The 13,211-nt window shown below is 41.4% G+C and overlaps 1 protein-coding gene across 1 annotated transcript in view; it reads right to left on the reverse strand.

Moving 5' to 3' along the window:
• LOC124611206 (thioredoxin domain-containing protein 5 homolog) overlaps positions 1-13,211 on the reverse strand; it is a 122,054-nt gene that overhangs the window by 17,806 nt on the left and 91,037 nt on the right. The window contains exons 6-7 of the mRNA XM_047140224.1: positions 10,015-10,208; positions 1,668-1,800 (exon numbers count right to left, since the gene is read on the reverse strand). Coding sequence (XP_046996180.1) covers positions 1,668-1,800; positions 10,015-10,208 — 327 coding nt within the window. The remainder of the gene's footprint in view (positions 1-1,667; positions 1,801-10,014; positions 10,209-13,211) is intronic.

The following is a 13,211-nucleotide window of genomic DNA, read 5'->3' on the forward strand; positions in this document are numbered from 1 at the left end:
GCATTTCCTTAGGATTCTTCCAATGAATCTCAGTCTGGCATCTGCTTTACCAACGATCAACTTTATATGATCATTCCATTTTAAATCACTCCTAATGCGCACTCCCAGATAATTTATGGAATTAACTGCTTCCAGTTGCTGACCTGCTATTTTGTAGCTAAATGATAAGGGATCTATCTTTCTATGTATTCGCAGCACAATACACTTGTCTACATTGAGATTCAATTGCCATTCCCTGCACCATGCGTCAATTCGCTGCAGACCCTCCTGCATTTCAGTACAATTTTCCATTGTGACAACTTCTCGATACACCACAGCATCATCTGCAAAAAGCCTCAGTGAACTTCCAATGTCATCCACAAGGTCATTATGTATATTGTGAATAGCAACGGTCCTATGACACTCCCCTGCGGCACACCTGAAATCACTCTTACTTCGGAAGACTTCTCTCCATTGAGAGTGACATGCTGCGTTCTGTTATCTAGGAACTCTTCAATCCAATCACACAATTGGTTTGATAGTCCATATGATCTTACTTTGTTCATTAAACGACTGTGGGGAACTGTATCGAACGCCTTGCGGAAGTCAAGAAACATGGCATCTACCTGTGAACCCGTGTCTATGGCCCTCTGAGTCTCGTGGACGAATAGCGCGAGCTGGGTTTCACACGACCATCTTTTTCGAAACCCATGCTGATTCCTACAGAGTAGATTTCTAGTCTCCAGAAAAGTCATTATACTCGAACATAATACTTTCTGTCATTCTCCTTCTTAGATGTCTGTACATCTTTCTTGTCTGCTTCATTTGCCACATTTTTATATTTTTTCCTTTTATTAGTTAGGTTTAGAATATTGTGTGTTGTCCAGGAATTTTTCTGGGGCAAGGTGTTTTTGCCTACTTGAACCTCTGCTGTCTCCATTATTTCATTTCTCAAGGCTATCCATTTGTCTTTTTTGTGTTACTTGTCCTTGTTTCAGGCAATTGTTGCTTAATGCTCTCTTTGAAACTCCCATAAACCTCTGCTTCTTTCAACTTGTCCAGATCCCACCTCCTTAATTCCCAGCCTTTCTGCAATTTTCAATTTTAATCAGCAGTTTACCAATCAATTATGGTTAGTGTCCCCACCTGGCACTGGAAATGCTTTTCAGTTGAAAATATGGTTTTGACACCTATGTCTCATACAGTACCACTTATTTACACGGAACTTTCTGAGTAAACACAAAAAGCAAATAACTGACTAAAAAGCTGCATCTAAAACAAAAACAAACTTTACTTCTTCACCGCTTATCTTGAAATACTCTTCGCTGAAGCAATATTAAAGGCAAATTACTCTTCCTACTTATGCAAAATTGTTTTGAGACTATAAGAACATTTACATGCCAAGAAAACAAGAACTTATAGGCTTGAAATTTTCAATGTGGAAACTGGGACAGATCTGGGAATGAAAGTGTGACAAATATGGAACATTAATAATGCCTCTGGCAACAAAAATTTTCCATAATATTTTCTCTGCAAACAGAAAAGTCTGTTGAGAATTGTGTATCATGAAAGGAATCTGTCATACAAATGTTGCAACCTAGTAAAGTTTGTCTGGAGATAAACATTTCTTAGAACAATGACAGTAGAAAACTCCCATACAAACAAATATAAGAACAGTTTAAATTTACCTCTTCATCATTACATAAATCCTTATTAGAATTTGAAGTACAATCCACTTTCACAATCTTGACTAGTGAGTTAGATGCAAATTTCTTGCCCAGCTCCTCCCATGTAGGAGCCAATCTTTTGCAGTGACCACACCTGGGGGGAAATAAAATAAAAACAAGTTACACACGAGGAACAATCTAAGTTGGAAAGATGTGGCTTGTATCAGTGGTCATGAAATCATAAGTGACAAAAATGAAGATACTAACATTTTAATCACATTCTCATTAATTAGATACAAAGGCCATAAGTAGGTGTTTTCACATTAAATTTTGTGACACTAAAATTGTGTGCCAGACTAGGCTTTGAATAATACTACTTTGCCTTTTAGGGTTTTGCTCTTACTAATTGGGCTATCCAGGCAAAACTCAGCTACGCAGCTTCAATTCTAGAGTGCTAATCCAGCAATGTATGCAGCACATCCCCTATGAAGTTAGACAGACTAGGTGGGGGGCCAGCAGAGTGCAGTAAATAACAGAAGCAAAAAAGGGAAAAGACAGGTGGTTGTGATGGCAGAGAGCAGTGCATCATGATAGTGAGGGGACATGAACTGGGGTGAGGTGGTAAGACAGAGGGGCGAGAAGCTCTTGGGTGGAAGCTGAGGACAGTAGATACCTGTAGGTCGAGTTTTGGATGATTTCAGGAGCAGAGAATGTGATGTAACGACAAATTCCATCTGCACATTTCAGGAAAGTTGGTGGTGGAGGGGAGGATCCACATGGTCCGGGTTGTGAAACAGCCACAGCAAGTTATGTTCACCTGCATGTTGTGCCACTGGATGGTTCACTTTTTTCTTGGTCACACTTTAGCAGTGCCCATTCATCCTGGTGGACAGCTGGTTGGTAGTCACACCAATGTAAAAAGCTATTCAATTATTACAGCAGAGCTGGTATATGACATGGCTGCATTCACAGGTGGCTAGGCTTCTGTTGGGGTATAATATGCCTATAATAGGCCTAGGATAGGACATGCTGGGTGGGTGGATTGGGCAGGTCTTGCACAAAGATATATCAGTTGCAAGGGATTAGGATTAGAAGTGGCATAGGGATGGACTAGGATATAATGGAGATTGTGTGGGCAATGGAACATCACTTTAGGAAAGTTGGGTAGGTAATTAAGTAGGAAGTCCCTCACTTCAGGGCATGATGATAGATAATCATAGTCCTGCCATAGGATATGATTCAATTGTTTCAGTCTGGGGTGGTATAAGGTGACAAAAGGAACACTCTTTTGCAGCTATTTTCGGAGGTGATGGGAGGATTGGGGTGTGTGGGGATATGACTCGGGAAATCTGTTTGTGAACTAGGTCTTGGGGATAGCGCCTGTCTGTGATGACCTTCGTGAGACCTTCAGCATACTGGGCAAGGAAGTTTTGTCACTTCAGATACAATGTCCCAGGTGTCCAAGTTCTATGGGGAGGATTTTTTGGTGTGGAAGGGATGGCAGCCATCAAAATTTAAGTGCTGTTGGTGGTTTTAATGTGGACAGAGTTGTGACTGGAGCCATCAGCGAGGAGGAAGTTAACTTCCAGGATAGTGGAGAAAGCAGGCGAAGTCGATGGGAGACAAGGTGTTGAGGTTGTAAAAGAATGGTAGGGCTTCTTGGCCTCCAGTCCAGATAATGGAGATGATATCAGTGAAGTTCAACCAGGCCAGGGATGTGGGGTTTTGGGTGCTAGGAAGATTTCCTCTCTATGGCACAAAACCAGATTCGCATAGCAAGGTGCCATGCAAGTACTCATGGCTGTGCTGTGGATTTGTTTGTATTCCTTTTCTTCAAAGGGAATGAGGTGGTGGGTCAGCAGTTGGAAGGATGTTGGCAGAGGTAGTGTTGAACAATGACAAGACCTTGGACATGAGGGATGGAGGTGTATAGGAAAGTGGTGTCAATATTGGCGAGTAGCGATCCAGGAAGTAAAGGAGTGGAATGGTAAAGAGTCTGTGAAGGAAATGGTTGCTATCATTGACTTGGGAGGTTATATTTCAGGCAATTAGTTGGAGATGATGATCAATGAGGGCTGAAATACTTTCAGTGGGAGCACAATAATCAGCCTCTGCCAAATGTCTGACTCCTCCATGTAAACACTTTGCCAGAGTGATCCCATCCCAGAAATCCAACATCACCTCCAGTTCCCGCTTAAAGCCTCAAGACCTTCCCAGGACCTCTCCTCTGAATCTATTTCCCTCCTAACTCTTATGAAACTTTGCATACACACCTTTGTGCTCCCTAATTCACAACCCAAGAATCATACACACCCCACTATGGTTGCGTTTCCACTTACAGAATTGCTGGCCTCATTGACCAACACCTCCAATCAACTGACTGGAATCAAGCCTCCCACATCAAAGATACTAACCACTTCCTCACCAACTCTCAACCATTCCCACCCCTATACCCCCTACATCTTATTCTGTCACTGTTGATGCCACCTGCCCATACACCAACATACCTAAGGCCCACAGTCTTGTTGTTACCTCTTCCAACATCCTTCAGACTCTAAACCCACTATCTCATTCCTTATAAAACTTAAAACTCTATCGTAGCACACAATTACTTCTCCTTTGTAGAGAAGGCATAGAAACAAATCTGTGGCACAGCCAATGACACCCACATGGCACCCTCCTTTGCCAATCTGTTTATGGGCTATCTACAGGACACTTTCCTAGCCTGCCAAAACCCTACATCCATGGTGTGATTCAGATTCATTGACGATGTATTTGTGATCTGGGCTTGAGGCCGAGACATCTTATACACACTACCTCACAATCTCAACACCTTGTTTTCCATCCACTTTACCTGGTCTTCCTTAACCAGCATGCCACCTTCCTGGATGTTGACTACTTCCTCTCTGACAGCTCTAACCACACTTCTGTCCATATTAACTCCACCAACAGAAGCTGCATTTTAACAGCTGCTATCCCTTCCACACTAAAAAATTCCTCCCATACAGTCTACCCACCCAGGGAAAGAGTATCTCCAATGACAAGAACTCCCTTTCCAGGTATGCTTAAAGTCTCACGAAGGCCTTCACAGACAGGCACTATCCTCCAGACCTATTCTGCAAACAAATTTCCCATGCCATTTCCCCACACTGCTTCTCAAGGCCCCCCCCCCTCACCACCATCCTCCCGCCATCCACAAGAGCCACCTACAAAAGAGTGCCGCCCTCCCACCCTTTGTCACACAATACCACTCCACACTGGAATTACTGAACCACATCCTTCATCAGGGCTTTATGATTTTATCATGCCTTGAAATAAGGGACATCTTACCCAAGATCCTTTCCACTCCTCAGAGCGTTCTGTCACGTGCCCAATCTCCATAACATCCTAGTCCATTGCTATGCCACTCCCAACCCCAAGCCATAGGGATCATATTCCTGCGGAAGACCCATGTGAATGACCTGTCCAATCCACTCAGCCAGCACTTCTTATTTCAGTCCTGTCACAGAACTATCTTACCATATCACAGGACAGTCCAAACATGAAAGCAACCATGTTGTTTACCAGCTCTGTTGCACAGCTTTTTATACTGGTATGACTACCAATCAGCTGTCAGCCAGGCTGAACGGCCGCCACCAAACTGTGGCCTAGAACAAAGTGGACCACACTGTGGCATGACATGCAGCTCAACATAACAAGCTTGATTTCAATGACTACTTTACAACCCAGGCCACCCGGATCCTGACCTCCATCACTAGCTTTCCTGAACTGTGCAGATGGGAGTTATCCTTTCAATACATTTTCCAATCCAAAATTCATCCCAGCCTTAACCTATGGTAACCTACTGTCCTCACACCCTCCACCCAACAAATTCTGTCCCCTCTGTCCTATCACCTCCTCCCAGTTCATGTATCCTGACCCCTGACCCTCACTGCGAGCTGCCAGTCAGCTGCAGTGGCTGAGAGTTCTAGGCGCTTCAGTCGGGAACCGCGCGACTCCTCCAGTCGCAGGTTCGAATCCTGCCTCGGGCATGGGTGTGTGTGATGTCCTTAGGTTAGTTAGGTTTAAGTAATTCTAAGTTCTAAGGGACTGATGACCTCAGATGTTGAGTCCCATAGTGCTCAGAGCCATTTGAACCATTTTGTGAGCCAACATGACCACTCACTCTTTCTCCTTTTTTGCTCCTCTCCTCTTCTGCTCCCCATTCCCCGCAGCCCCCCGACACTGCATTTGATAGTCCTCTGCTGCCTAATCCTTGCACGTGTGTTTGTTTCCATTTCTGAAGAAAGGTTTGGTCTTTTTGTTGTGCCAATCTGCAACTCAACTTGTCATCTTTACAATGAGTAGCAATCTATTCTTTTCATAATTGTTTGGATTCCAACCTGGACTTCGCATTATTTAATTTTAAGTTATTTTATATCTGGACAAAGTCAAGATATACAGGGTGAGCACAAAGTCTTGCCCTGATTATAAAAATTTGTAACAGAATAACTGTTTGACATAATAAGTTACATTTGATGCCGTTACATAGGTTAGTTTTACCAGTTTTTGTAAGACCACTTACATTAGTAAACTTCATCGTGTGCTCACTTGGTAGCTCGGAAATGGTTGAGGAAGTATTACAGTTCCCACCAGGTGTTTTGTAACATGTTCTGTCACAGTACCCACGGCAGCTTGTATCGTAGCCTTCATTTCGTCGATGTCAGCAACTAGTGCGACGAAGACTGTCCTTGATATCTTGATATAGCCCCCCCCCCCCCCCCCCAAAAAAAGAGCGTAATGTCTGGAGAGCGGGGTGGCCAGTGTGTTGGACCATTCCTTCCAATCCACAGATCCGGACATTACTCCCCTCTCCAGACATTACGCCCCTTGACCACTGAAGGCTAGGATACAAGCTGCTGTGGGTACTGTGACAGAACACGTTATGAAAGACCTGGCAGGAATTGAAATACCGCCTCGACATTCTCCGAGCTACCAAGGGAGCACACATTGAGATTTACTAATGTAAGTGGTCTTTAAAAAAAAACTAGTAACACTAACCTATGTAACGGCATCAAATGTAAATTATTATTTCAAACGGTTATTCTATAACAAATTATTATAATCAGGGCAAGACTTTGTGCTCACTCTGTAAATTAGACTGAAGTGCAGGGTGTGAGTGAAACATAGGACGCTACTTGCCTGTGCGAAATGTGCTGTGTACTGTGAACTGGACAAAAGCAGTAACAGTACACTACAAAGCGTGCCTCTTCAAGTAACACTCAGATTAATAGCTGAAAGATTCTTAAATTTGTTAGTCGCAGTTTTGAGAGTATATTTATGTTAGTTTTGCTTACATTAAAATTGATCAGCATTTCACATATAATAACCTAACTGCCTGATAGTAATTTTTACCTTTATGCAAGTTATTTAGTTTGCCACCTTGAAAAATATTTTAATTCTTTATAGGGCATTTTCATTTTTATGCGTGCTACTAAGATATCACAAGGTCTATATATCTACAGTAGGGACTAAATATAATTTTCATATCATATCAAAGGGTTAATATTGGTTTATAAGCTTGTATATTTGTGTGCAAGTGTTGGCTGAAATGTGTATAGAGCAGTTTCAGTGGTATATTTTTGTTATATGCAAACTTTTACTTTTTTTAAATGTGATACAATATATTTTGTATATTAGTAGGAAAGGTGAGGCAGAATATCATCTGTTCTTGAACTATCCTGGCCTCCGCCCCTAGTAACACTCTGCCCGCACCCCCTCCATCGTACTATGTCCTCCCAATTCACCTTCCCCCGTAACCTTCAGCATGCACCATTCCTGACTGGCTCTGGCATCCATGCATCACGTGCCTAGCCTGTGCACCTTCCACCTCTATCTCCCACATTCCTAGCCAGCAAACTGATTGCCTGCCTCTGAGCTGCTAGTCACCCATGTATTGATACAATAACAACATTTATAAGTTGTGTTACTGCTGTCTTTTTTTTGAAGGTATTTTAGTGCTATGATGTCTTGAAAATTCTGGAAGAGTATTCTCTGTTGATCAGCTTGTTCGTTAAGGATCTTATGGAGTGATTTTAGCTATCAAATGTAAATCTCTTAACTGTTCATTGAGATGCATTTGTAAAGCCTTTTCATCAATGTACAACACAAAAGCTATCACCAATTCCCCCCCTATCAGATGTTCAACTGTGGACTTGAACTTTGGATGCATCTCTTCATTTCATCTGTTAGGTTACTAAGATCTTCTCTTGAGCCATTAAAAAGTATTACTGTGTTATCCACATATATTTTATAATAAATAATTTTGTATGCAAATTGTGGATAGTTTAGAAGAATTGTTGTTCTAGTTTATGTATAAATATTCCAACAAGCAGGTCTGCAAAGCTGCTATCCAAAGGATAGTATTGTATTGCATATAAAACTTGCCACTGAAGAGAATTACCTCAACTAACATGATGAGTTCACAAATTTCTGCACTTCATAGCTTCCTGCTCCCTGTACTTGATTAAGTTCTTTTGTGTTCATGGACGAATGTCTCTCCAGAGGATATTTTTGGGAGATATAATATATCAAAGAAGACAAATCTTGCAGTGTCCATTACTGTTAGACTCATAATCACACTTATAGTGAGTGTAATGAGTCAAATTTACAAAGAACTTGGCAGTAAGAGCCCACGTATCAGTATCATGTTACACCCCCTCGGACTGGATGCATGCACTATTCAATTGGGAAGGGTGTCATAATGCCACTGTGTCCCCTTCGGAGGCAAGTTGGCCCATAACGGCTTAATTGGTCTTCGCTATCTAGGACACTGGCATTGGGACAGAGTTGATTTCTGCACTGGGCTCACATGTCCTATCGGGGACAGATCTGGGTATCTAGTGAGTCACAAGAGTATGTAAAGATCAAGCAGATCATTCACAGAGACACAGGCAATGTGTGGATGAGCACTGTTCTGGTTGCATGAGAGATAACACAAGGATGAAGAATGTCTGTGGCTTACTGTTGTCCCATCAGAGTTTCCTCAGCCGTTACTAGTCCTGCCTTGAAATTATACCTGATAGCTCGCCATACTATGACACAAGCAGTAGCTGCACTGTGCCTGTCCAAAAAAACTGGAAGAATGAGACCTCTCCCCAGGTCAATTCCATACTCGCCAACAATGGTCATCTGGGATACTGAAGAACCAAGATTCATCACTGAACACAATGCAATGCAATTTATCAACAGTCCTTGCCTCCCAGTCCTGGCACCACTCCAAATGCAGTTATTTTTGTTGTTGTGTTCATGGCAGCCGTAGCCTATGCACGGGACAATAATCCTCTAGTCCAGCTGCTGCCCGTCACTGGCCAGAGGTGTGGGATGACACGGAATGTTGCAGGGAGTCTGTTAGTTGTTCTTGAATAGCAGGCACAGATGTGAAGCGGTTGTGATGTGCTTGGTACACAATACTCCCTTTTGGTGGTTAGAAATGGCTGAACGGAATCTTGGCGAGTATGCCTGCCCTCACATTCTCACGCAGTCCACCATCTGACCACTGCCACATCCGAATGCCCTGCAAATCTGGACACTGTACAAGGTGACCAGATGGCCAAATTGAGACAATGAGGTCACTTTGAAAACATTAGAACAAAACTAAACCACTGCAGAACATTAGCAAACAGAAAGTTGTTGGCTACCGAGTTCAATGGCTTCTTCCTGGCAGAGCACAAGAGGAAAGGCATTAAGCATCCATCTAAGATATAGGTTTCACACTGAGGAAGAAACAACATGCACAACTAACAATAGTTTCAAGGACATTAGCACTAAACTTATATAAACTACAGCACCTCTCTGACCAAGGAAGTCCCTCAAACCACTCACTGAAATCTTGAACTGATTTTACAGATTCACCACTGTAAAATATTTGCTATCAGATTATAAATCAGTGTATTTGCTGACATTCTAAATTACACAGTAATCTTACCCATACAACAGTGTGTCCAAGTTAGTAAACTCAAGCTACGAATCATTCACACACTCAAAAGTCACCCCCCCCCCCTTTTCACTTACTTTCTGGTGAAGCAGTGCCTCTCACAACACAAATAATTTTCAAACAACAAATCAATACCTAATTAGTTTTGCTTCTGTACTGATAGCCATCATCACATATAATTACTGAAGTTTCGTCAACATTAAAAAAAAAAAAAAAACACCTTTTTTTTAAATCTTTTATATTCCTATGGCTCACTTGCAAAATTTACTTAAATCCCAACAGAGCACATAATCAAATTAAAATGTGAGAAAAAAAAGTAGATGAACTGCCACTATAAGTGGTAAACTGTTGTTTATATATAAGCAAAACATCTTAGTGCCTACCAAAACTTACCATGGGGCAAAAAATTTTACAAATGTTAGTCCACGAGCGATACCATGTTCAAAATTTTCTCCTGAGAAGGATACAACTGGAGAAGAGTCTTGTACATCAGAACTCCTTGTTGCTTGGGAAGCATCTGAACCAACCATCTTTGAAACAAATGCCTTCAGTTCCTCAATCGTTCTCGGTCCCTGATATTTATCCACCTTGAAAAGTAGAGAGCAGAACCACTAAAATGACAACATTTATGAAGAAAAATACTGCATGGCATTTTTCAAAAAATATATACTAAAAACTAGCTGTCCTAAAAAGCATAAACTCCATGTGACTTCTAAACTTCAACCAGCAGATCCCCAAGTTTAATACCATATTTTTTTATTTTTAGTTTCCATGCAAATGTTTCTTAGTTTCAGTATCAGTAGATATTAAGTAAACTGTATGTTCTTCGCCGTACTTCGAAGTATTTAACTATGAAGTAAACATTATGAAAACTGTTACATTGATACTTAACATGAATTTTTGAAGTTCATGAGATGGCACGTGCTGGGTGGTTATAATTAAACTGACAAGTGTTCCAAGTGCTGCAAGTCTGTGTTGTAAACATTGAAGTACACTGAAACATTGTAGGTATGTTCATTAATAGGTGTACTCGCACTGTATGGTGAACAAATAATAGTTCCACTTTCTACCACCAGAATGTGAAATGTTTCCTGTTTTGACATCAGTATTCTGTTTTTCGCTTGACAATGTGTATTTCTTTTGTGAAGTGTTTGTTGATGTAAAGGGTTAAGAAAGTTGAAGTTTCCAGTACAAAACACAATGGCTATTGAGAAGTAAGACTAGGCACTGCTTGAAAAGTAGTTTTAGCAGATTGGAAGCAACAGCAGTGCTGCACTGCATGAATATCATCAACAGACAGAGCTGTGAAGAGGGCCCATGTCAAAAAATGGCCTAAAAAATATGATCAAGAACTCTGAAGAAAGAGGTTAATTAGTTGGTGCACCAGGAAGAGGGAAGCAACCCACTCCCTTGGCAGTTGTCGATGAAATTACTGTAGCTATAGCCAATCGTGCAGCACATATCTCAAATTTTGCAACCAGTGCTCCAGCTGTGTCACAGGAAAGCTCTCCCCCCGGTTAACAAAAAGATTTTGCAGTGCATTTTACACTGATATCCACACAAGATTCAGAATGTGCACTAAATGAAGTCCCAAGACAAGCTACAACACAGTGCCTTTGGCCCTTAGATTTTTTAGCACACATGGATATAGATGATAAGTGGTCAGAGAATGTTCTTTGGATTGAGAGGCACATGTTACTTTGCATTGTGATGTGAACGCACAGAACTGTTGCACATGGAGTTCTACTCCACCATGTGTTGAGCAGGAACATCCAATAAGCTCAGCTTATGTAACTATGTGGTATGGTTTCACAAGCTGCATCATTCTTGGTCTTTCTTTAAGGAGACAACACCTCGCAGGCCCGTTAGGTGTACAGTGACGTCAGCATGTTATAAGAACGTCGTAGTGAAACACATGATTCCAGCTCTGCATGAACACAATTTTGTCTACACCACTATTCTCATCTTAAAGACTCTGTCTATCAGGAATGTATCCAGACTCTTCCTGATCTGAAATATGGCAATGTATCGCTCTGTTTACACTGGATATGCTGCGAAGCAACAGTTCAGTGTTACGGATGCAACATGTTGCTGGGACCATATCTGTTGTAGCTTGGGACCATATCTAAATAAATGAACTAACCACTGTTATCATGTGTTTGATATTCCTCCCTTTTTCCTGCACTGTGACTGCTTACAGAGCTATATTTTCACCTGGTGGCAGAAAGTGGAACTATTATCTTTTTCAGTATACTCCACGAGTGCACTGAATGATGAACATACCTATGATGCTCCAGCATCCTGCAATGTATAAAGCACACACTGCATCACTCTGAACACCACCAGTTTAATTATAACCACTCAGTTTGCAACTGACTTCTGTAGCAACTAGTTGGTGAACTACAATGACATGGACAGCTAACACCCATCCCTGGCGCTGACTCGTGTAGAGGGACACAAAAATATGTAACTCTCCAGTAATCATACTGTGTATATGAAATCATATTACAAACTTGTAGAATAAGATTGCTGTCAGAGGAGTTGGGTGACAACACTAGTTCCATGCATTTCTAAAAGTGCAAAAGTGAGACATAGTGTAAGCATGTTGATACAGCCAAAACTGAAAATAATAAACATTACATGTCTACAGTGGCAACTATGTCAGACTATGTCATCATAGCTGAGAACATTATTGTGCGCTAAGTTATTGCAGTGATAAGAATAGAACCAAGTCTTATTTCAGTTCCTTGATTGGTTTCATTAGGACAGGATATTGGGTATCATAGCCTAGTCTCTCATATTGATATGGCATGGCTCCAAATGGATTATTACAGTAGAGAGGTCGTTCAGAGTCTCTCTCTCTCTCTCTCTCTCTCTCTCTCTCTCTCTCTCTCTCTCTCTCACACACACACACACACACACACACACACACACACACACGTGTGTGTTTGTGCAGTTTTTATCGTGTCTATCTACCAGCGCTTTCTCGTTTGGTAAGTCACAATATCTTTGGTTTTACATATATATATAAAACCAAAGATGCTGTGACTTACCAAATGAGAAAGCGCTGGTAGATAGACACGATAAAAAAACGCACAAACTCACACATAAATTTCAAGCTTTCGCTACCCAAGGTTGCTTCATCTGGAAAGAGGGATGGGGAGGGAAAGACGAAAGGATGTGGGTTTTAAGGGAAAGGGTAAGGAGTGATTCCAATCCTGGGAGCAGAAAGACTTACCTTAGGGGGAAAAAAGGACAGGTATACACTCGCACACACACACATATCCATCCACACATATACAGGCACAGGCAGACATGTCTTTTGTATTTATTCCTCAAAAACAGTCCTACAATCAATTACCCTTTAATTTGTTGGTCTCTCCACAATGTCACAGGTATCATTTTTCACTAGTGACTATTTCATCATATATGGCTTCACATCACTCAATGAGCTCTACTATGTAATGCATCATTGACACTGAAATCTGTTGCATCTGCAATGAAGTTAATGTTGTGAACTGAAACGTCTGGTGTGTACACCTGACACATACTGTTTCTTTATTTTATTTATCTTTACTCATCCAATGATC

This window comes from Schistocerca americana, chromosome 1 (genome assembly GCF_021461395.2).
Source record: "Schistocerca americana isolate TAMUIC-IGC-003095 chromosome 1, iqSchAmer2.1, whole genome shotgun sequence".
In the NCBI taxonomy this organism is placed as follows: domain Eukaryota; kingdom Metazoa; phylum Arthropoda; class Insecta; order Orthoptera; family Acrididae; genus Schistocerca; species Schistocerca americana.